This window comes from Sciurus carolinensis, unplaced genomic scaffold, assembly GCF_902686445.1.
Source record: "Sciurus carolinensis unplaced genomic scaffold, mSciCar1.2, whole genome shotgun sequence".
NCBI lineage: Eukaryota > Metazoa > Chordata > Mammalia > Rodentia > Sciuridae > Sciurus > Sciurus carolinensis.
In genome coordinates, this window is record NW_025920535.1 from 16,492 (window position 1) to 41,876 (window position 25,385).

Sequence of the window (25,385 nt, forward strand, 5' to 3'; positions counted from 1 at the left end):
CATCAGATCTTAAGTGATCTGATGACATTGCTTAAGAACGGTGTGTGTGTGTCACTGAATCATGTTTATTACTTGTATTTTGTTTTCACTTTCAATTTTCAAATTGTTGATGGAGGGTCATGGGTCTGGTTACCAGGGGTGACCAACACCCCTTGCACTGGCAGCAGGAGCTGTCCCCTAGCGGGACCACTGGGCCACAGACCTGGCAAAGCGGTGCAGGGTGGTGCAGGGCAGTGCCGGGCAGCAGAGCCAGGGGGCGCTCTCAGACCAGAGGGCGGGTCACGTGCCGGGCACCCGGAAGCCAGCGCGTGCGGGAGGCACTGGCGCTGCTGGAAGTAATCAGGGCAGCTCCTGGCGCAAGAAGGCCACTCCTAGCGCTCAAGGCCCGCTCCTGGCCTCCAGTTCAGCAGCACGAGCCAGTCACTGTTGGCTGGGATACTGCCCGGCCATCTGATGGACCCCACCGCCAAGGGGGTTCGCTGGCCCAGCAAGGTGCAGAGCCTGCCGCCATCAAAAATAGGAATGAATGCAGAAGGTAGTGCACAAAATGTCTCCGGGATTAAAGCTCCCGAAGGGAAGAGAACTCGTTTTCACGTGTCGCTGGTTGGTTTAACTCAAAAATTTGTGGATCTCATCACATCCACTCCTGGGGGCGTTCTTGACTTAAACAAGGCTGCAGCGAAACTGGGAGTACCGAAACGAAGGCTCTATGACATTACCAGTGTCTTAAATGGAATTGACTTCGTGGAAAAGAAATCCAAGAACCATGTTCAATGGATAGGGTCTGACCTTAACAATTCTGAAGCCTCAGCCCAACGAAAGAAGCTGCAAGAGGAACTGTCAGACTTGTCAGCAATGGAAGATGCTTTGGATGAGTTGATTAAGGATTGCTCTCAACAGCTGTACGAATTAACGGATGACAAAACAAATGAAAGCTTGGCATATGTGACGTGTCAAGATGTCCATAGCATCCAAGACTTTCGTGAACAGATTGTTATTGCCATTAAAGCTCCAGAAGAAACCACATTGGATGTTGCGGCACCCAGAGAAGACTGTCTCGAGGTACACGTACGGAGCACCAAAGGACCCATCGATGTGTATTTGTGCGAAATGGAGCAGAACCATTCAAATGAGGAAACGTTCGATGGAGTAGGGACATCTTCATCTGAAAGCAAACATCCGGACTGCCCTGAGAAAGGAGAAAATTCTCCTCAGCAAAGTGAAGATTCGCCTGAAGAAAACAACATTTGATAGCATTTCAGGATTGATGGATTGAATGTTTTTTGCAACATCCTATGTGGATGAGTGGTGCATCAATTTGACTCTCAGAGCAATAAATTATCCAAGAAGTAATTTCACTTTCAGCAGCATTAAGGATAGTAGTGTCTGAGTGGTTCCCTACTCAGATTACTGGATAATTATGGTTTCTGCATTCAAAACCCATGTTTTTATAATGATTCACTATTTGTGGGGAGAGAACACTCTCTCTCCCCCCTCTCCTTTTATTGTTTAATTTTAGTTACTTATAATATCAGGATTCAATTTGACGTAAAGTCATGGAATATAATTTGCTCTAATTCAGTCCCCAGTATTTCTTCATTCCCCTCTTCTTCTCCCTCCCTCCTGTTCCCTTCCATCTACTCTACTTATCTTTCTGCTATTTATTTTTACTCTTTATTTTTTAGTTAGTGTCTTGAGGATACATGTGATGGTGAGGTTCACTGTAGTATATTCATGCATGTATATAGGAAAGTTACTTTGATTCACTCCACTCTTCTTCCATCATCCTGTCCCTCCTCCCTCTCCCTCAATCCCTTTGACCTGGTTCAGAGACCTTTCTTCTATTTTGCTGGAACCCCACACTTCATTGTCTCTCTCTTTTTCCTCCCACTTGTTTTGGACTAGTTTCTGCATATCAGAGAGAACTTTCAATGTTTGACTTTTTGAGTCTGGTTTATTTCACTTGGCATGATATTCTCCATTTCCATCCATTCACAAGCAAATGCCTTAATTTCATTCTTCTTTATGGCCGAGGAATATTCCATTGTGTACATATGCCACATTTTCTTTATTCATCTGTTGAAGGGCATGTATTTACAATAGCTTGGCTATCGTAAATCATGCTGCTATAAGAATTGATGTTCTCTGCCTTCACTTAAGTACTATGTCATATATCACAAAATAATTCCCTTACACTGGTTCATGTTTGCAGTTAAGTTGTACATTGTGTATGTTTATATGCAGACCTAAATGTGATGTTTCTGTATATATCTGTATAATATTTAGATAACTTAAGAAATATGTCTAAATTACCCTTTTCACACTTGTACAAGCAAAATAATGTATATATGGAAGGTGACACACAAATGCTCAGATTTCCTTGAATGAGGGTTACAGGAGAGGTTTTCCAGACTTTTGCATGTAGCAATATTATAAACGTCCCATACATTTACATTCATGGATTTAATTAAAGCATTTGGAGTTGGATACTTCTTGATGTCAGGCTACCTACAGAGCTACTGTGTCTTGGCATATTGATGGCATACTCCAAGGCTTTAGGGGAAAGTATAGAAATGCAATCAGGTAAGATCTTCATTAACTGAGTCAAAAATTCAGTCATGATGAAACTGGAAACTATGTTAAGCTTTTGTGATGTATGTCTGTATGCAAGCCTGCTCCTCAGTCAGAGAGGTTTTACTAACTATGAGTTGTACTCTGACCTGTCTCCAGCTCTGTTTCCACATTTCCAAGACCTAGCTATTTCTACCTAAGTTGAGAAGTCATACACTCTCCCTTGGTTTACTTGGTAATTTACCATTAGATTGTGATTCCGTGAGGGACTTGCATATAAATGAAATCACATAGTATGTAAATTGAGTAAAACTTCTTCCAATAGATATAAGGCATTTGGCATTAAGCCTTTTCTTGTATATATCAGTAAGTTCTTATTTATGGCTCAGTAGTATCTAAATGTATTGGTATAGCAACCACAGTTCTTTCATTCATTTTCCCATTGAAGGGCATTTGAGTTCATTTCAAACCTCAGTAATTATGAATAAATTCATCATGAACACACATCAAAATGATTGTAGTGAGCATAAACATTTTGTATGTTTGTGGTGCTAGGGATCAAAACCAGGTTCTGACCATGGTAATCATGTATTCTACCGTTGAGCTATGCCCCAGAACCTTAGCATAACTTTTTATTCACACAATTATCTGATAGTGGGATTTCTGGGTCACATAACAAGTGTATATTTCATTTTATAAGAAACTGTCAAGATATTTTCCAAAGTTACTATCATTGTTTCATCACCTGTGAAAGGAATGTATGATAATTCCAGTGGCACAGCATTCTAGAGAGCTCTCAGCAAAGTCAGATTTTGTGGGTCTTGTGTGTTTGGGGAAGTTCAATCTAGCAGGGAAATTTTCTACATTTTAGAATAATATTGTGTTTGTGTAGGTAGGATGAAAATGAAAATAAGAAGCAACTCTTTCATGGTCATTAATTTAACATAAAATAATTTAGGAGGTTTAGATTGTTCTCTTCAGTGCTTAGGTGTTCAGGTACAATCACTATTATATGGTGTTATGTTAGTAGTAAGAGTATGAGTATAGGCATATAAAATACATACAATAATACTTGCCTCCTCCACAGCACTAAGTCTATGCATTACTTTGCTGAGGCGGCCATAAAAGAGTAGCAAGACTGGGTAACTCAAACATCAGAAATTCATGTTTTCACAGTTCTGAGGCTTGAAGTCCAAGGCCAAGGTGTCTCTGACATTGGATTTCTCTAAGGCCTGCCTTCTTGGCTTGTAGATTGCCATCTTCTTCCTGAGCCTTCCCATAGCTGTCCCTATATTCCTGTCTGTGACTGAAATCCTTCTCATAAGGACACCAGTTATAGTGAGTTATGGACCATTCTATTGCCCTAATTTGATTTAATTACCTCTTTAATGACCTTATCACAAACACAGTGACATTTTGTGATGCTAGTGCTTAGGACTTCAATATATGAATGGTGAACAGAAACAACTCAGCTGATAAGAGTCTTATTATTAATTGTACATTAACACTATCTGTTTTGATTGTTAATAAAATTAATTGCATTCATGCAATTTCTCTTTAAGAGATAGTCAAGGAAGCTCAGCAGTTACACGTCTCACCGAGTTTTGCCAGGAATGAAAGTATTTATCAAATGAAAAAAAAAAAAAAACTCATGTGTTTGAGCTGCAGCTGAGATGCTAAGTCAAATAATTTGTCATCATTAATTAATTTGTTATATTGAAACTATAAATGGTCAGTATCAGTATGAAAATAATAAAGGGTAATGGGGTCTTCTGAATCTACATACATGATTTAAATCATACTGAATCTGGAATCCAGTTCAGAAAACCACAAAACTTACTGCTAAATGCCACTGCCCCCCACAGTCCTAAGGCAGGTGATTACTAGGGGAGTCCCAAGGCTACTGCAAATAGTCACACATTCAGACCTTCCCAAACCCAACATCTGCAACCATTAGAAAAAAAAATTGACATCTACTTCTTAAATCTCAGGCAAGGGCATGTCACGAACAACATGGGAGAGTTGTGCAGTAACACTGCTTGCAAAGGATCGTGAGACATTAGTTATCAAATTTAGCAGTAGCTGTACAATGAGGAGCAGGAAGAGGATAATTAGGAAGGCCCCTGCAAAGGACTGTGCTGAGGGTTAATGAGAACACGGAAGACTCGTGGGGCCTCAGAGTTCTCCCCTATCAACTAGTGACAAAAGTAGAATTTACAATCTTGGATTTGGTGAGAAAAGCATGATTCACCTAAAGTGGTCATCCAGTGTCTACCATAGAATCATGGTGAATAAAATGCAGATTGTGTTATGATGGCTAGTTGTATCAGTTAGGGTTATCTAGAGAAGAAGAACCTACAGTATATACGTAGATATAGATGGACATATATAAGGGGGCAGGTTCTGTCAATGGTCTCATGTACACCTGGGCACTGAGAAGTCCCACAGTCTACTGACTACAGGTAAAGAATAAGGGAAGCCAATAGGGTATTTTACTCTGAATCCAAAAGCATTAGTCCCAGAGTCTAAGGTATAAGAATCTGGAGCTCTGATATCCAAGGGAAGGAGAAGATAGGTCTGCAAGCTCCAGAAAAGAGAGGAAATTAACCTTTCCTTGGTCTTTTGGTTCTTTGAGGGCCCTCAAGGGATTGAATGATGACCACCCACACTGGATGAGCGTGAATCTACCTGATTCCACCTACTGATCAAATGCTAATCTCCTCCTAAAACACCCTCACAGACATACCAAGAAATAATGCTTTATGAGCTATCTTTGTATCCCTTATTCCATTCATATCAACACCTAGAATTACCCACCACAACAGCATAAGAGAAATTACACTGTTAACTGACCATTCACATTTTATTCTTCTCTCTAGGATGGACATGCTGCCTGAGGGAAAGTCCCCTCTGTACACCTCCATGGCCCCCCTGTGGGGACAGTTACAGTTACCATAAAGACTGGCTAAGGGAGCATGTGTGTGCTAGGCAGGAAAACAACCCCCATATATGTCCACATTGTCATCCCCCGAAGCTATTCTAGCAAAGGGTGACAACAGCAGGCATGCAAGGCATGCACTCTATCATGCTCTGTTCCAAGTGTGGCTCTCAGGGACTGCCACACCATTTAATTCCTCCCTCATAACAACCTGTAAAGGGGGAACATCAATAACCTGATACACTGCCCTGATGAAAGACCAGCAAAGGGAGGCACAGAGCAGTTAGGTAGATTACTCATCATATGACACAGCAACACTTCAGTCCTAGACTGTGTCACTCCAGCCTCTGCTCTGGCTCACCCTAGAGCACCAGATCAATCAAATGTGGGTTTGGACGAGGAACTTTACTTTTTCCCCACAGCCCACCACTACCATGCCTGAGGGGCATCAGCCCTATTTTATGAGTGTGGACTGGAAAATCAGAGAAGACAGGTAAATTGCCCATGTTCTCATAGTCAGAATCTGGGTGCCAAGTTTTAAAATGAGGCTCTCAAACTAAAATGTCCCAATTGCTTATGGGTGTGATGAGACCAAAGGGCAAATCTCTAATATCTGAGGTCCTGTCCCCTCCTCATAGCTGCCATCAAGATACACAGGTGAACAATTTCCTATAGCACCATCTGCACAACCATGGTGAGAGGGCTTCTATAGCCTCCAGTACAGAAGGCAGGGATGTGAGCTCAGAGGAGGTTTGAATGATGCAGGCCCCCTTGGTGCTCTAGACCAGGAAGCTAGGGTCCCTGGGAGCCTGTGTGGAAGATCCCAGATGGTCACCTTACTCCCACTTCTCCTGCCAATATTTATATGACATTTTGTTGTTGTTGCTTGAGTCTTTGTAAAACATAGAGTACATATTAATGATAAACAATAAGTTACACATGTATGTAACAACCAGCAAGTTCAAGGCAATTGTTGCCATCCCAGAAGTCCCTAGGTCCCTTCTCATTCAGGGTATTTTTTTCTCACTGTTCCCTATCTTCTCCTTTCTAACACCCCAGGTCCCTCCTGATGTCTGTAGGTCTGTTCTCGATCAAAACTAGAAATTACCAGGATTACCATATTACAATGTAACATTGGCATTGGCAGGTAAACTGATATTCATTGTGGAAGGCATCCTCCATCTGGGTCTGAGGCTAATTTCTATCTCCTATTGCAATAGGAATCACCCTTATTTTAGGAATTATAGGTGTGAGCAAGGTAGTAGGCTTAGTCATATCACTGAATTCTGATCCTTCATCATGACTTGGGATTAGCCCTATCTTCCTCACAGGCTGTGGAAGAAATAGAGATGGGGACAACCAGGCTTCTTTCAGTGAGTGATATGTGCCAAAACCTGGGATGAGGCTTTACCAGTATCATAGGACCCCTTAATATCCAGGATCCCATCAAGGACTTCCCACCTCAGTGTGGTTGCATGTGCTATTCCTTCTGCCTGGAATTCACTTCTCCCAGTTAAGTGCATGCCTCAAGGTTTCTGCTTAGTCAGCACCTTTTCAGGGCAGCCTTCCCTATACGCCCTGAATAAAAAATGACATCTTGCCCACTTGCCCTTTCCCCTGACCCTGCCTTTCCTACATAGCACTTGACACTCTGTAGTACTAAATATTTCATGATAAATTGTATGGGATCTGAGTCTGTGTGAGTAGGTGTGGTACTCAGGATTAAACCCAGGGGTGCACTATTACTGAAATACATTCCCAGATCTTCAGATATTTTTATTTTGAGAAAGGGCCCACTAAGTTACTGAGACTGGATTTGAACCTGAAATCTTCCTGTCTCCTAGATCATAGAACATGCTCAGGAAATATTACTTGCTGAAGTGTAGCTGGAAACCAGAAATTCTAAACATATAACTAAGATTCACAGAGTCCAAGAGGACTTTGGACTGATTCATCAATTAGGTTTAAAGTGAGTCTTGACAAAAACAAAGCATCTCAAGGTTTTGAAAGAAATCTGCATATCTGTCAGGCTTAAAAAATCATGGTGTACTAGTTTATGATGAGTGTCATTCAGGTGTGAGGGGATATGGACTCTCAACCTTTTGGGGCAAGATGGACAGACTTCTTCCATCCCATGAGAGATTGGGATTTGCTCTGTGGTTGTTTCCAGGAGCCACGTAATAAACAGTCCTCAATGAGATATCCACAAATGCTATCAAAGAAGGTACCATAACTTACAGGAGAATGAGGTAGCCCCAACTTCAGGGAGAGACTGAAGGCCACATACACACTGTTCCTAGACAAGGCAACCAAATCAAAGGAATCTAATTTTGACAAGTTTGTAATAATTACATAAGACAAATTTCTCACTATATATTTAGACACTGATCATATTGGCAGGTCAGGTCAAGGCCACAGGTAATTTCTGTATTAAATTCTAAAGGTGACAATATTTCTTATGCTGGACATGTGTCCAGAAAATCCAGAAACCTTATATCTGAAAAGATGTTTCATTTGATGAAACAAGTCTTACACAATTCTGAGTTGTTAAAAGTTGTTTGCTATGCCAGTGTTCCCTGTGACAATGCCCATCTCATTGTCTTTCTGTGAACAGAGGTGGAAACAAAGGTCCAAAGTTGGTTACCAGAGAAACTGAAGCTGTGTCTGACTCAGAGAAAATAAAGGAGTGGAATCTGAGACGCAGGATGTTTCTTGAGAGATCTCATGGAGACATGAAACTGTGACTCCCAGCAATATGTTTGTCACAGGAGCCCTGGTGCATGTGCAGTTAGATGAACGCACAGCATTCAGGAGCCATCCTTACAGCTGAGCAGAAAAGAGTGAATGGGGCTTTAGGTTCCTTTGGAGGCTTCTGGGATGAGGCAGCGTTGCAGGCAGATGCCAGGAAAACAAGTGAGACATGGTTTAGGAAATCATTATCTACTTTTTTTCCAAGGTTATTTTGACATTTGCATTACAGGTAATATATGTGAAAAACTACCTGCAAATGTTATGGTAACTATGTCTCATCTGAAACAAGGTGAAGCCTCATTTCTTTTGGATAACCAGGCCAGTCCATCACTGAGTCTTTGTGATTCTGCTATCTCAGGAAGATGCTCTGGAGTTCAGTAGATGCTGAAATGACATCTCTTAAACATCTGAGTGGGAGGTTGCCTGAACACATTGCTCTTCATTTATACCAGCTTGGGAATAGAAAAATCACAGCTGGATCCAGTTAAATAGGACAGGGATTTACAACTGAGATAAGAAATGAATAAGCAGATGGAAAGATAGTGGTATAATGCAGGGAAGAGAACTTACATATGAAAATTTGATATCAAAATTGTACATTTAGAGAAAACTTTTCTGTTCATGATGCCCTGGAGACCTTCTACATCCCCACAGAGAAGTGTAGGCAAAGCTAGACTGCAGTCTGACCTGAGTCTTGGCAGACTACCTTATAACTCCTCTTGGAGCAAGGGAGATAAAGCAGCAGAGTAAGGAGCTGCCACCGAGCATTTTCTCACTCACTTCATCTTGCTGGAGACTGACACAAGGCTGCTATTCATTCATCACACTAGTTCCAGTGGAGGAGATTCCTCTTTGCCTCGCCTCAAGGTACAGCTAAGAGATATCAGACTGCTCACTGCATTGAGGTATGGCACTGAAAGTGTGGTCATCAAGCAACTTCACTTCATGTCCAACTGTGGGATGAGGAACACAAAGCTGACACAATGCTTCCTTCTCTTTGCTGTATCTTCAAATAACAAGCTCTTCTGATCCATTTGTGTTTATTGTCTTCTTACAGGCCCAATCCATGAATGTGTCAAAAGTCAAAAGTCCAAGTGCAGTAATGATCCTTCTGGCTGGCTTAGCCATCACAGAGCTTCTTGGGGACTGCTTGAACACTAGAGAAACAACCTCTGATATTGAACTGTGGAGAATTGCTTCAGTTAATTTTCTTGGCATCACACTCAGGAAGTGACAGTTTTCAGCATATAAAATGACTTAGGGTTGGACTTGTCAAGACCTGAACTTTTGAAAACCAACTTTATATTTGATGCCATATCTGACACCAACTACATTGATATTTAATTACCATGTTTAAATGAATCAAATAGGTTTCTGACTCAAACTCATTTTTAAAAGTTAACCTGGCCAGCTGTAGTGGTGCACACCTATAATCTAGAGAGGGTGCTGAGGTGGGAGGATCACGAGGTCAAAGGCAGCCTCAGTAATTTAGTGAGATCATAAGCAACTTAGTGAGACTCTGTCCCAAAATAGAAAATTTTATAAAGTGACTGGAGATGTTGCTCAGTAGTTAAGTGTCTCTGGGTTCTATCCCTGGTACCAAAAACAATGTTAACTTGATGTCCATATTTGAAATAAAAATGAGTATCACTTGCTAGTTGCTATTGTAAAAGTAGATGACCTAAAAAGAATACTTAAAACTTTGCTGGGCACCATGGTACATACCTGTAATTGCAACATCTGGGGGAAGGGGGGCAAGGGAAGAGGATAGGAAGTTCAAGGCCAGACTTGGCAACTGAGTAAGAATCTATCTAAAAATAATAAATCAAAAGGGCTAGGATATAGCTCAGTAATAGAGTATCCTTGTGTCCAATACCTAGTATTAATCAAACAAATAAAAATAATGATCAATTTGTAAAAAAAAAATTGGAAAAAATAGAATATAATAAATACCATCTGCAATGTACAAACTATTTTATGTTACCTCATTCATTCCTCAAAACACTCACTAGTGGAAAAAGTGCAATTACTATTTTAGAGTTAGGGACATGGACCCAAATAATATAAGTACTTTCCCCACTACTGGTGTGTCAGAACCAGGATGGAAATCCATGGCTAGCTACTGCATGCTACAGCTAATAAGAAGGCTGTGTAGGCAGGACTCAAGTAACTTTGCCTCAGTTGGCTCCTTTCACCAATTTCCCCTGTCTCCTTACTACTACCTAGTTCTTTCATCCAGCACTATGCCCTAGGTTTTTCTCATATAATTGATTGCAAAATGGCATACCCTACACTTTGTCTCAGTTTTTATTTGAACCCTGGCATTCAGTCTTTTTGGACCAGCACACATTTTTAAAACACTATGAGAGAAAGAAATCCTTGCTATTTATAGGTGATAACATCATTTAAGGCTGGTGTGTATATTCTCTGTAGGGATAATTGTTACAGAATTACCTTTTTGGCTGTATGGATACTAATGGGGCTTTAAATTGTAATTCTTGGATTGTGCATAACAGGAGTAGAAAGTTGGAAACAGGCAGTTGGAAGGGCTTCTGAATGGCAAGTGGTGATAGGGTGAGTGTTTTTGGAAAGGAAAAAGAGCTCTGTTTTCTCCCTGCATGCCTCTTAGTAACTTCTGAAGAATGCTCAGGATTGTTGCAGAAGATGATACAGCATTTTTCCAGAGAATATGTGACAAGTTCTTTGTGTCCCCCCAAATATTTCAAATAGTTTCAGTATTTTAGTTATTTTTTTCTATAGCATAGCAAAATAAGGATTACTGAAAAAAAAATTTTTTTTGGTACCAGGGATTGAACTCAGGGACGCTTGACCACTGAGCGACATCCCCAGCCATATTTTGTATTTTATTTAGAAGACAGGGTCTCAATGAGTTGCTTAGTGCCTCACTTTTGCTAGGGTTCACTTTGAACCCTAGGTCCTCCTGCCTCAGCCTCACAAACTGCAGAAAAAATTTTAAATGTTCACAATCATTTTGTCACAATGATTGCATGGGACACCGTGTGACGTCAGTGTGCCAACTTTGGAGAAACGCTTTCTTCAATAGAAAAACAAAACCTCTTATTTAAGCAGTAAAATATACACCCCAAATTTTTAATTACTGCTAAAGTCAACAGGTACAACACCAGCTCTGTAGTCAACATATTTAGAAGGACTTATTTTGAGAAAAATCAACAAACTAACTCACCACACTAACAGATTAATGAAGAAAGGTCTGATGATTCCCTAAATACGTAAACTACTTGTTTGATAAAGTCATATATTCACTATAAATAATCCTGGAAAACTAAGAATACAATGGAAAATCCTTATTCTGATAAAATATAAAAAAGCAGTCATCATGGTGAGGTATTTAAATTTATTATTTCAAACCAGGCACAAGAAAAGAATGCCCATTATTATGGGGTCTATTCACACACCATGGTCCTGGATTGGGGTGTGTCTAGAGTTATAAGACAGGAAAAAGAAAAAAAAATGATAATGTTTAAAATAGCAGAAACAGTTTGTTATTATTCAAAGATGATATGATTGTATATGTTGAGCATCAAATAGGACAGAGACAAATATGCAATAAGCTTATTTAGCAAGGCTGCCAGATAGAAAATCAACATAAAACCATCACACCTGTACATAATAACACTTTATATTCAATTTGAACATAAAATTTCAAAAATGATACAATTTTAATTGTATCAAATGACTACGAATAAACTCAGTGCCAAGTTATCAGGCAATAATGGTCAGCTCCCTTTTACTCCCTGGAAGAGATTTTTCAACACACTTTCTCACCTGCTGCCTCTGCAGGGATTGGGTTTCTCAATAGCCACCAGATAGGTGCCAGTGAAGTGGGTAAAAAGTATGCCTCCAAAAACTAAAGGAGCCAAAGGCTACGCACAAGTCACTGAGAGTGATCTCTGAGGAATCTCGGCTGACTCTTAAGAACAAGGTCAGTTTTGACTAATTTGGTCTCATACACCTGTAAGGAGAGTATAGCCTAAGCACAGTCCTATATGAACATTTAAAAGGAAAAAAAATGTTTTTTCAAGTAACTTAAGATATACACTTGTGATAGCCCTACCCAAAGAAAGTAAAGCTAGAGGCTACAAAGGAAGGGTCCTTGTGTGAGGGTGCCTAATAATCATGACCACAAAGGACTCTAGAGTTGCAAGTTTATCCTGAGTTAATTTGAGCCTGATTTCATAGACCTACAAATCTTCCTAACCTCCTACAATGATAAACTCAATCTATTTTTCACTGATATGATTATGAGTTACTGTCTTCATGGTTTTCAGAGATTTAATGAAATATTAACTGCTTTTGTGCTGTTTACAAAAAAGTAATATTTTGCTGTCTTGTTTACTGTTGTCTTAGCATGATCCCTGCCCTATGTATGCCTTGTTCAGTCACCTGCCATCTGCCATCTGCTGATGCCAGACTACTCTGATGCTGACTTCCCTTAACTGTTCATGCTCCACATGATAGATAACAAGGACTTCAGGTTACTTCCCCCAACTTCACCCTCTTTCAGTAGGAAAAAGCTTGGAGATGTCGCCCATTTTTACATGCAAATGGAATGTAGAAATTGACAGTGGGGAAATGTAACAGTGGTCCAATTTATGCTTTGAATATAGCCCTTGCTGCTCTAAGACTTATTTTTAAAACAGACATGTTTATTGATGATGTCATAATGTATGATACACACACATGCCTTACACCTACAGGCATTTTTCTTGCCCTTCCCATCAACTTGAGCATTAGGTAGTCCTTCATTGTCTACCTTCTGACCAGGTGTAATATATTAACTTTGACTTGAAGGATCCTGTTGAGGTGGTTCATCACCAGACTGCTGGGTCTATTGGAGTGTGCACTGTAAAAATGAAGTTTGCTAATGATACAAGTACTAATTTAAATATGCATAGCAAATACATGTATGTAATCACAATGAGGGCTAAAGACATTTTTCAGCCTGATTCTATATACTTATTTTTAATAAAGCTATTCTTCCCACCATGAGGTCACTCCCACAGGAGTTAACTGCAATGATTTTGTAAAGTATTTTAACCTATGCTGGGAAGAATGTGTGCAATCTACTGTTAGTAAGCATCAGAAGGAAGTCATCAGGCATATTTCTTGGAATATCTAAGAGTGTCCATCCAGGCCACAAAAGAACAGAATCCTTTTTGGATCAATGCATCCTTCAGGAGACCAATTGTCACCCCTTCTCAACAGGGAAGAATATTATCAGTGTATCTGTAATATTCAAAAACATTTTCCCAAAAGTTTCTGGAAACAGAAGACACAAATGTGAAAGTTCTCAAAACCACAGGTTGAACAGGCTGAGCAGAATCTTGCTCATTTCTTCTTACTCCAGCTTCCTCTTAGTCTTCCTCGTCATGTCATATTCCAACCTGAACTTAAATTACAGTAATTTGAAATGTGCATTGAAGAAGACAGCTTATTTGACCATTTCCATGGCCCTTAGATAACATGTAAAAATTTTATTTATTTTGTAAACAAATTGAGTACACCTTGTTTCTCTGTTTGTACATGAAGTAGAAGTATACCATTTATGTAATCACACATTTACATAGGGTAATGGTGTTTGATTCATTCTGTTTTTTTACCTTCCCCCAACCTCTCCCACCCCTATTTTCCCTCCATACAGCCCCTCCTTCCTCCATTTGTGCCTCCCTCCCACCCCCATTATGTATCATCATCTGCTTATCAGCGAGATCATATATCCTTTGGTTTTTTGAGATTGCCTTATGTCACAGCATGATATTATCCAATTTCATCCATTTGCCTGCAAATGCCATAATTTTATTATTCTTCGTGGCTGAGTAATATTCCATTGTATATATATGCCACACTTTCTTTATCCATTCATCAATTGAAGGACATCAAGGTAGGTTCCACAATCTGGCTATTGTGAATTGAGCAACAATGAACATTGATGTGGCTGTATCTCTGTAGTATGCTGATTTTAAGTCCTTTGGGTATAGGCCAAGGAGTGGGATAGCTGGGTCAAATGGTGGTTCCATTCCAAGCTTTCTGAGGAATCTCCACACTGCTTTCCAGAGTGGTTGCACTAATTGGCAACCCCACCAGCAATGAATGAGTGTAATTTTCACACACATCCTCGCCAACACCTATTGTTGCTTGTATTCTTGATAATCGCCATTCTAATTGGGGTGAGATGGAATTTTAAGGTAGTTTTGATTTGCACTTCTCTTATGACTAGAGATGTTGAACATTTTTTCATATATCTGTTCATTGCTTATAGATCTTCTTCTGTGAGTGTCTGCTCATTACCTTAGCCCATTTGTTGATTGGATTATTTGTATTTTTGGTGTGAAGTTTTTTGAGTTCTTTATATATTCTGGAAATTAGTGCTCTATCTGAAGTATGATTGGCAAAGATTTTATCACACTCTGTGGGATCTCTCTTCATATTGCTGATAGTTTCCTTTACTGAGAGAAAGCTTTTTAGTATGAATCTATCCCAGTTATTAATTCTTGTTTTTATTTCTTGTGCTATGGGAGTCCTGTTAAGGAAGTCTGATCCTAAGCCGACATGTTGAAGCTCTGGACCTACCTTTTCTTCTGTAAGGTGCAGGGTCTCTGATCTGAATCCAAGGTCCTTGATCCATTTTGAGTTGAGTTTTGTGCAGGGTGAGAGATAGGGGTTTAATTTCATTCTGTTGCATATGGATTTCCAGTTTTCTCAGCACCATTGTTTAACAGGCTATCTTTTCTCCATTGCATATTTTTGGCACCTTTGTCTAGCATAAAAAAACTGTTCCTCTATTCTGTACCATTGATCTACCTGTCTGTTTTGGTACCAATACCATGCCATTTTTGTTACTATTGCTTTCTAGTATAGTTGTAGTTCTGGTATTGCAATACCCCCTGCTTCACTCTTCCTGCTAAGGATTGCTTTAGCTATTCTAGGTCTATTCTTCTTCCAAATGCATTTCATGATTGCTTCCTCTATTTCTGTGAGGTACGTCATTGGGATTTTAATTGGAATTGCATTGAATCTGTATAGTACTTTAGGTAGTATGGCCATTTTGACAATATTCATTCTACCTATCCAAGAACATGGGAGATCTTTCCATCTTCTAAGGTTTTCTTTAATTTCTTTCTTTAGTGTTCTGTAGTTCTCATTGTAGAGGTCTCTCACCTATTTCATTAGATTGATTCCCAAGTATTTTTTTTTTGAGGCTATTGTGAACGGGATAGTTTTCCTAAATTACTTTTCTGAGGATTCATCACTTATGAACAAAAATGCATTAGATTTATAAGCATTAATCTTATATCCTGCTACTTTACTGAATTCATTTATGAGTCTAGAAGTTTTTTGGTGGAATTTCCCAGCTCCTCTAAATATAGAATCATGTCATCAGCAAATAGGGATAGTTTGAGTTCTTCTTCTCCTATTTGTATTGCTTTAATTTCTTTGGTCTTTCTAATTGCTCTGGCTAGAGTTTCAAGGACAATGTTGAATAGAAGTGGTGAAAGAGGGCATCCCTGCCTTGTTCCAGTTTTTAGGGGGAATGCTTTCAGTTTTTCACCATTTAGAATAATATTAGCCATGTGCTTAGCATAGATGGCCTTTACAATGTTAAGGAATGTTCCCACTATCCCTATTTTTTCTAGTATTTTGAGCATGAAGGGGTGCTGTATTTTATCAAATGCCTTTTCTGCATCTATCGAAATAATCATGTGATTCTTGACTTTAGGTCTATTGATATGGTGAATTACATTTATTGATTTCTGGATGTTGAACCAACCTTGCATCCCTGGAATAAAACCCACTTGATCATGGTGCACTACCTTTTAATATATTTTTGTATGCAATTTGCTAAAATTTTGCTGAGAATTTTTGTGTCAATATTCATTAAGGATATTGGTCTGAAATTTTCTTTCCTCGATGTGTCTGTCTGGTTTAGGTATGAGGGTGATATTGTCTTCTTAGAACGAGTTTGGAAGGGTTCCCTCCTCTTCTATTTCATGGAATATGTTGAGAAGTATTGAAAGGAGCAGTTCTTTGAAGTTATTGTACAAATCAACCTAGGATCCATCTGGTCCCTTCTTTTTTGGTAGGCTTTTGATGACCTCTTCTATTGCTTTAATTGAAATTGATCGATTTAAATTTGTATGTGCTCCTGGTTCAGTTTAGGTTATTCATATGTCTCTAGAGACCTGTTGATGTCTTTGAGATTTTCTGTTTTGTTGGAGTATAGATTTTCAAAACAGCTTCTAATTATGTTTTGTATTTCCATCATGTCTGTTACGGTATTTCTTTGTTCATTCCAAATTCTAGTAATTTGAGTTTCGTCTCTCCTTCTCTTTGTTAGTGTGGCTAAGGGTTTATCAATTTTGTTTATTTTTTTAAAGTACCAATTATTTATATTGTCAATTTTTCAATTGTTTCTTTTGTTTCAATTTCATTGATTTCAGCTCTGATTTTAACAATTTCCTGTCTTCCACTACTTTTGATGTTGCTCTGTTCTTCTTTTTCTAGGGCTTTGAGCTGTAGTGGTAGGTCGTTTATTTGTTGACTTTTTCTTCTTTTATTGAAAGTGCTCCATGAAATGAATTTTCCTCTAAGTACTGCTTCATAGTTTCCCAGACAATTTGATATGATGTATCTTTGTTCTCATTTACCTCTATGATTTTTTTATTTCCCCCCTGATGTTTTCTGTTGTCCATTCATCATTCAATATCACATTATTTAATATCCAGATGTTGGAGTAGCTTCTGTTTTTTATTCCGTCACTCATTTCTAATCTCATTCCATTATACTCTGATAGAATACAAGGTAGTATCTCTATCTTCTTGTATTTGCTAACAGTAGCTTTGTGGCATAATATATGCTCTATTTTAGAGAAGGATCTAGGTGCTGCTGAGAAGAAAGTGTATTCACTCTTTGTTGGATGGAATATCCTATATATGTCCGTTAAGTCTAAATTATCAATTGTGTTATTGAGATCTATAGTTTCTTTTTTTTTATTGTAAACAAATGGGATACATGTTGTTTCTCTGTCTGTACATGGCATAAAGGCATACCATTTGTGTAATCATAAATTTACATAGGGTAATGTTGTTTGATTCATTCTGCCATTTTTTCCCTTCCCCCCCACCTCTCCCACCCCTCCCCTCCCTCTATACAGTCCTTCCTTCCTCCATTCCTGCCCACCTCCCTAAACCCAACTCCAACCCCAACACTAACCCTTCCCACCCCCCATTATGTGTCATCATCCACTTATTAGCGATATCATTCTTCCTTTGGTTTTTTGAGATTGGCTTATCTCACTTAGCATGATATTCTCCAGTTTCATCCATTTGCCTGTAAATGCCATAATTTTATCATTCTTTATGGCTGAGTAATATTCCATTCTATATATATACCACATTTTCTTTATCCATTCATCAATTGAAGGACATCTAGGTTGGTTCCACAATCTGGCTATTGTGAACTGAGCAGCTATGAACATTGACGTGGCTGTATCTCTGTAATATGCTGATTTTAAGTCCTTTGGGTATAGGCCAAGGAGTGGGATAGCTGGGTCAAATTGTGGTTCCATTCCAAGTTTTCTAAGGAATCTCCACACTGCTTTCCAGAGTGGCTGCACTAATTTGCAGCCCCACCAGCAATGTAAGAGTGTACCTTTCTCCCCACATCCTCGCCAACACCTGTTGTTGCTTGTATTCTTGATAATCGCCATTCTAATTGGAGTGAGATGGAATCTTAGGGTGGTTTTGATTTGCATTTCTCTTATTACTAGAGATGTTGAACATTTTGCCATATGTTTGCTGATTGCTTGTATATCTTCTTCTGTGAAGTGTCTATTCATTTCTTTCGCCCATTTCTCAATTGGATTATTTACATTCTTGGTGTAGAGTTTTTTGAGTTCTTTATAGATTATGGAGATTAGCGCTCTATCTGAAGTATGATTGGCAAAGATTTTCTCCCACTCTGTAAGCTCTTTCTTCACATTGCTGATAGTTTCCTTTGGTGAGAGAAAGCTTTTTAGTTTGAATCTATCCCAGTTATTAATTCTTGCTTTTATTTCTTGTGCTATGGGAGTCCTGTTGAGGAAGTCTGCTCCTAAGCCGACATGTTGAAGCTCTGGACCTACTTTTTCTTCTATAAGATGCAAGGTCTCTGGTCTGATTCCGAGATCCTTAATCCACTTTGAGTTTAGTTTTGAGCATGGTGAGAGATATGGTTTTAGTTTCATTCTGTGGCATATGGATTTCCAATTCTCCCAGCACCATTTGTTGAAGAGAATATCTTTTCTCCATTGCATATTTTTGGCCCCTTTGTCTAATATGAGAAAATTGTATTTATTTGGGTTTGTGTCTGTGTCCTCTATTCTGTACCATTGATCCACCTTTCTATTTTGGTACCAATACCATGCCGTTTTTGTTACTATTGCTTTGTAGTAGAGTTGAAGATCTGGTATTGCGATACCCCCTGCTTCACTCTTTCTGCCAAGGATTGCTTTAGCTATTCTGGGTTTTTTATTCTGCCAGATGAATTTCATAATTTCTTGCTCTATTTCTGTAATGTACATCATTGGGATTTTAATTGGAATTGCATTGAATCTGTATAGCACTTTTGGTAGTATGGCCATTTTGACAATATTAATTCTGCCTATCCAAGAACATGGGAGATCTTTCCATCTTCTAAGGTTTTCTTGAATTTCTTTCTTTAGTGTTCTGTAGTTCTCATTGTAGAGGTCTTTCACCTCTTTTGTGAGATTGATTCCCAAATACTTTATTTTTTCCGAAGCTATTGTGAATGGCATAGTTTTCCTAATTTCTCTTTCTGAAGATTCATCACTTATGTATAAAAATGCCTTAGATTTATGTGCATTGATCTTATATCCTGCTACTTTACTGGATTCACTTATGAGATCTAAAAGTTTTCTGGTGGAATTTCCTGGTTCCTCTAAGTATACAATCATATCATCAGCAAATAGGGATAGTTTGAGTTCTTCTTTTCCTATTCGTATCCCTTTAATTTCTTTGGTCTGTCTAATTCCTCTGGCTAGAGTGTCAAGGACGATATTGAATAGAAGTGGTGAAAGAGGGCATCCCTGCCTTGATCCAGTTTTTAAGGGGAATGCTTTCAGTTTTTCACCATTTAGAATGATATTAGCCATGGGCTTAGCATAGATGGCCTTTACAATGTGAAGGAATGTTCCCACTATCCCTATTTTTTCTAGTGTTTTGAGCATGAAGGAGTGCTGTATTTTATCAAATGCTTTTTCTGTATCTATTGAAATAATCATGTGATTCTTGACTTTAAGTCTATTGATATGGTGAATGACATTTATTGATTTCCTGATGTTGAACCAACCTTGCATCCCTGGGATGAAACCCACTTGATCATGGTGCACTATCTTTTTAATATGTTTTTGTATGTGATTTGCTAAAATTTTGTCGAGAATTTTTGCGTCGATGTTCATTAAGGATATTGGTCTGAAATTTTCTTTCCTCGATGTGTCTCTGTCTGGTTTAGGAATCAGGGTAATATTGACTTCATAGAATGAGTTTGGGAGAGTTCCCTCCTCTTCTATTTTATGGAATACTTTGAGAAGTATTGGAATGAGCTCTTCTTTAAAGGTTTTGTAGAACTCGGCTGAGAACCCATCTGGTCCTGCACTTTCCTTTGTTGGAAGGCTTTTGATGACTTCTTCTATTTCATTACTTGAAATTGGTCTATTTAAATTGTGTATGTCCTCCTCGTTCAGTTTAGGCAATTCATATGTCTCTAGAAACCTGTTGATGTCTTCGAAATTTTCTATTTTGTTGGAGTATAGGTTTTCAAAATAGCTTCTAATTATGTTTTGTATTTCAGTCGTGTCTGTTGTGATATTTCCTTGTTCATTCCGAATTTTAGTGATTTGGGTTTTCTCTCATCTTCTCTTTGTTAGTGTGGCTAAAGGTTTATCAATTTTGTTTATTTTTTCGAAGAACCAACTATTTATTTTGTCAATTTTTTGTATTGTTTCTTTCATTTCAATTTCGTTGATTTCAGCTCTGAGTTTAACTATTTCCTGTCTTCTAGTACTTTTGGTGTTGGTCTGTTCTTCTTTTTCTAGGGCTTTGAGCTGTAGTGTTTGGTCATTTATTTTTTGAGTTTTACTTCTTTTATTAAATGCGCTCCATGAAATAAATCTTCCTCTAAGTACTGCTTTCATAGTGTCCCAGAGATTTTGATATGATGTTTCTTTGTTCTCGTTTACCTCTAGGAATTTTTTAATTTCCTTCCTAATATCTTCTGTTATCCATTCATCATATAGTAGCATATTGTTTAATCTCCAGGTGTTGGAGTAGTTTCTGTTTTTTACTCTTTCATTAATTTGTAGCTTCAATCCATTATGATCTGATAGAATACAAGGTAGTGTCTCTATCTTCTTGTATTTGCTGACATTAGCTTTGTGGCATAATATATGGTCTATTTTAGAGAAGGATCCATGTGCTGCTGAGAAGAAAGTGTATACGCTCTTGGTTGGATGGTATATTCTATAAATGTCTGTTAAGTCTAAATTATTGATTGTGTTATTGAGATCTATGGTTTCTTTGTTCAATTTTTGTTTGGAAGATCTGTCCAGTGGTGAAAGAGGCGTGTTAAAATCACCTAGTATTATTGTGTTATGGTCTATTTGGTTTCTGAGATTGAGAAGGATTTGTTTGACATACATGGATGAGCCACTGTTTGGGGCATAGATGTTTATGATTGTTATATCTTGCTGATTTATGCTTCCCTTAAGCAGTATGAAATGTCCTTCTTTATCCCTTCTGACTAACATTGGCTTGAAGTCCACATTATCTGAAATGAGGATGGATACTCCAGCTTTTTTGCTGAGCCCATGTGCATGGTATGTTTTTCCCCATCCTTTCACCTTTAGTCTATGGGTATCTCTTTCTATGAGGTGAGTCTCTTGCAGGCAACATATTGTTGGGTCTTTCTTTTTAATCCAATCTGCCAGTCTATGTCTTTTGATTGATGAATTCAGGCCATTAACATTCAGGGTTATTATTGAGATATGATTTGTATTCCCGGTCATTTGGTTCATATTTAAAATTTTTGACACATCTTGGTTCCTCCTTTATTTGACAGTTCCTTTAGGATAATTCCTCCCTTTGCTGATTTGCTTCTTTGTTTTTTATGCCTTCCTCATGAAATATTTTGCTGAGAATGTTCTGTAATGCTGCCTTTCTTTTTGTAAATTCTTTTAGCTTTTGTTTATCATGGAATGATTTTATTTCATCTTCAAATTTGAAGGTAACTTTTGCTGGGTATAAGATTCTTGGTTGGCATCCATTTTCTTTCAGAGCTTGAAAAATGTTGTTCCAGGCCCTTCTAGCTTTTAGGGTCTGGATTGAAAAATCTGCTGATATCCGTATTGGCTTCCCCCTGAATGTAATTTGGTTCTTTACTCTCACAGCCTTTAAAATTCTGTCTTTATTTTGTATGTTAGGTATTTTTATTATAATGTGCCTTGGTGTGGGTCTGTTGTAATTTTGTGTATTTGGAGTCCTATATGCCTCTTGAACTTGATTTTCCATTTCATTCTTCAGATTTGGGAAATTTTCTGATATTATTTCTTCAAATAGATTGTTCATTCCTTTGGTTTGTTTCTCTAAGCCTTCCTCAATTCCAATAATTCTCAAATTTGGCCTTTTCATGATATCCCAAAGTTCTTGGAGATTCTGTTCATGATTTCTCACCATCTTCTCTGTTTGTTCAACTTTGTTTTCCAGGTTAAATATTTTGTCTTCAATATCTGAAGTTCTGTCTTCCAGGTGTTCTATCCTATTGGTTATGCTTTCTATGGAGTTCTTAATTTGGTTTATTGTTTCCTTCATTTCAAGGATTTCTGTTTGGTTTGTTTTCAATATCTCTAACTCTTTATTGAAATGATCTTTTGCTTCCTGAATTTGCTCTGTTAACTGTCGATTGGTGCAATCGTTCAATGCCTGCATTTGCTCTTTCATCTCATCGTTTGCTTCCCTAATCATTTTAATTATGTACATTCTGAACTCCCTTTCTGTCATTTCTTCTGCCATGCTGTCGTTGGATTTTATTGATGTAACATCTAGATTTGTTTGGGGCATTTTCTTCCCTTGTTTTCTCATATTGTTCAGGAATCAGTGGGTCATTAAGATATTGCAGATTTCCTCTATCGACTTATAATGTCCCTGAAGATTGCTAGTATATCCCCTCTTATCCTTCAGTAGCCTGAAGTCTTGGAGGAGGTTGATAATGCAGAGCTCCACGAAGAAGCTGCCTCTCTAGGGGTGGTGACCCTCAGGTGGCGTATATTCCCTGCTAGTGGGCAGAGGTGCCTCCACTTGTTGACCAATGGTCATCCAACGGGAAACTAGACTGCGGGCTGAGCCAAGGCCTGTTTGTGCCTGTGTCTCTGGTTTTACCGTCCCTGTGGGAAAACCTCCCCCGGCAGGGAAGACTCACTCGGTGGGGACGTCTCGCTGGTCAGTTGCCCTCCTTGAGGTTCCCCTCAATCTACAACTACCGCCTGGGCTGGGCTGTCTTCCTCTGCAACGTTCCCAGGGGCCCTGGGCCTGGGAGCCTCACCCTTCACAGACGAGTCTCCTTAGGATACCTCTCCCAGAGAATCTGCCCGCCGCCCTGGAAACTTCGCTCCGCCCCTAGGCGTGTCTCTGTGCGGCTCTTCCAGCAAGAAGCCACCTAGCTCCTGGGACCCTGCTCTGCACCAATCGCCTGGCTATGCAGCCCCTCCTCTGAACCACCACCTGGAGCCCCATACAATAGCTCCGAGACCCAGAGACCCGCCACACACCTCCTCCTCCGGACAGCCGCCCGGTTTCCGACACAGTCACTAGGAGTCCAAGCAACTCACTTCATGTCACCTCCCCCCGCCAACCACCCGTAGCCCTAGGCAGTCACTCCAAGTCCAAGTGACCCACCCTGTTCCTCCTCCTCCTCCTTGTGGTAACCCTCCGGGTGTTCAGGAGCGGTGGCTCCGAGACCAAGTGACTCACCACGCTCCTCCTCCAGGCAGGCCACCGGTGTTCAGGAGCGGTTGCTTTTAGTCCAATCAACTCACCACTCGCCTCCTCCTCTGGCAACCACCTGTGGCTCTGATGCAGTCACTCCTAGACCAAGCGTCCCACCACTCTCCTCCTCCAGGCAGGCCACCAGTGTTCTGGAGCAGTCGTTCTGAGTTCAAACAGCTCGCCACGCAGCTCCTCCTCTGGCAACTGCCTGTGGCTCTGATGTAGTCACTCCTAGGTCAAGCAACCCGCCGCGCTCCTCCTCTTCCTCTGGGCAACCTCCTGGTGTTCAGAAGCGCTCGCTCTGAGTTCAAGCAGCTCACCACGCAGCTCCTCCTCTGGCATCTGCCTGTGGTTCTGATGCAGTCACTCCTAGACCAAGCAACCCGCCAGGCTTCTCCTCTTCCTCCGGGCAACCCCCCGGTGTTCAGAAGCGGTCGTTCTGGGTCTAAACAGCTCGGCACGCAGCTCCTCCTCAGGCAACCGCCCGGAGCCCCAGTGGTTGTCCGAGTCCAAGTGCTGTGCTGAGCCGCCTCCTCTACGATGATCCCAGTTGTCCGTGTTTACCGCTCCAGCGGGGGGAGGGGCATCTCGCCGAGCAACTCCACTTCACAAAGTTCCCTGCGTTCCGGGGCTACCACCCCATATGGGACACCTCCCCAATGGGAGAGACTCACCCGGCGGCTTTGAGTTGGTCCCAAGTCTCTCACTATCTCCTCTTTTGAATCTTGCGTCCTGGAGCAACGTGAAATGCAGCCTCCCCCTAGTCCGCCATCTTGGCCCCCCCTATAGTTTCTTTATTCAATTTTTGTTTGGAAGATCTATCCAGTGGTGAGAGAGGTGTGTTGAAGTCACCTAGTATTATTGTGTTGTGGTCTATTTGGTTCCTGGAGTTCAGAAGGTTCTGTTTGATGTACATGGATGATCCACTGATTGGGGCATAGATATTTATGATTGTTATATCTTGCTGATTTATGGTTCCCTTAAGCAGTATGAAATGTCCTTCTTTATTCCTTCTGACTAACTTTGGCTTGAAGTCCACATTATCTGATATGAGGATGGATACTCTGGCTTTATTCCTGAGTCCATGTGCATGGTATGTTTTTTCCCATCCTTTTTCCTTTAGTCTGTGGGTATCTCTTTCTATGAGACGAGTCTCTTGCAGGCAGCATATTGTTGGATTTTTTTTTTAATCCAATATGCCAGTCTATGTCTTTTGATTAATGAGTCCAGGCCATTAAAATTCAGGGTTATTATTGTGATATGATTTATATTCCTGGTCATTTGGCTCATTTTTGTTTTTTGAGACGACTTAGTTTCTCCTTTATTTGGCCATTCCTTTAGGATAGTTCCTCCCTTTGCTGATTTACATCATCGTTTTTCATCTCTTCCTCACGGAATATTTTGCTGAGAATGTTCTATAGTGCTGGTTTTCTATTTGTAAATTCTTTTAGATTTTGTTTGTCATGGAATGATTTTATTTCATCATCAAATCTAAAGATAAGTTTTGCTAGGGATAAGATTCTTGGTTGTCATCTATTTTCTTTCAGAGCTTGAAAAATGTTGGTCAAGGCCCTTTTAGCTTTTAGGGTCTGGATTCAAAAATCTGCTGAACAAGTCCTGGAGCCAGCGGAGAGCTCCGATCCTCAGGCAGTCTCTGGGGCCAGGGCAGGGCAGCCAGAGACTTCTCCAGGTGGCCCTGCCCCTCCAGCTGCAGGCTCATTCCATGGGGCGATCCAAGATGGCAGCCTAGAGGGTGACTGCATCTCCAGTCACTCCAGAACCCAGGACTCAAGAAGGGGAGGCATTGAGAGAATCGGACTAAAATAGAGCCACGGGGTCAGTCTCCCCCACCTGATGAAGCTTGGCCTGGCAGCATGCTCAGATAAGGGCAGCTTATCAGAGCAGGGCAGGGCAGCTATAGTCTTCCCCAGGTAGCCCTGCCCCTCCAGCAGTGGGTTCCTCCCTCACGGCCAGCTTCTCGGAGCTGGCCCCCCAGTGAGAGGCTTTCTGCACAGAACCAGCTCCAAGTCCTGGAGCAGTGGTGAGCT

The 25,385-nt window shown here is 40.0% G+C and overlaps 1 protein-coding gene across 1 annotated transcript; it reads left to right on the forward strand.

Moving 5' to 3' along the window:
* Nucleotides 1–453: 453 nt before the first annotated feature.
* On the forward strand, nucleotides 454–1,251 carry LOC124975829 (transcription factor E2F6-like). Its single transcript, XM_047538341.1, has one exon. It carries the CDS (start codon nucleotides 454–456, stop codon nucleotides 1,249–1,251), a length of 798 nt encoding a protein of 265 aa, XP_047394297.1.
* Nucleotides 1,252–25,385: the final 24,134 nt, after the last annotated feature.

What these genes read in the sequence shown, in the direction of transcription:
- LOC124975829 (XM_047538341.1), top strand. Translation starts at nt 454, where the DNA reads ATGGACCCCACCGCCAAGGGGGTTCGCTGGCCCAGCAAGGTGCAGAGC.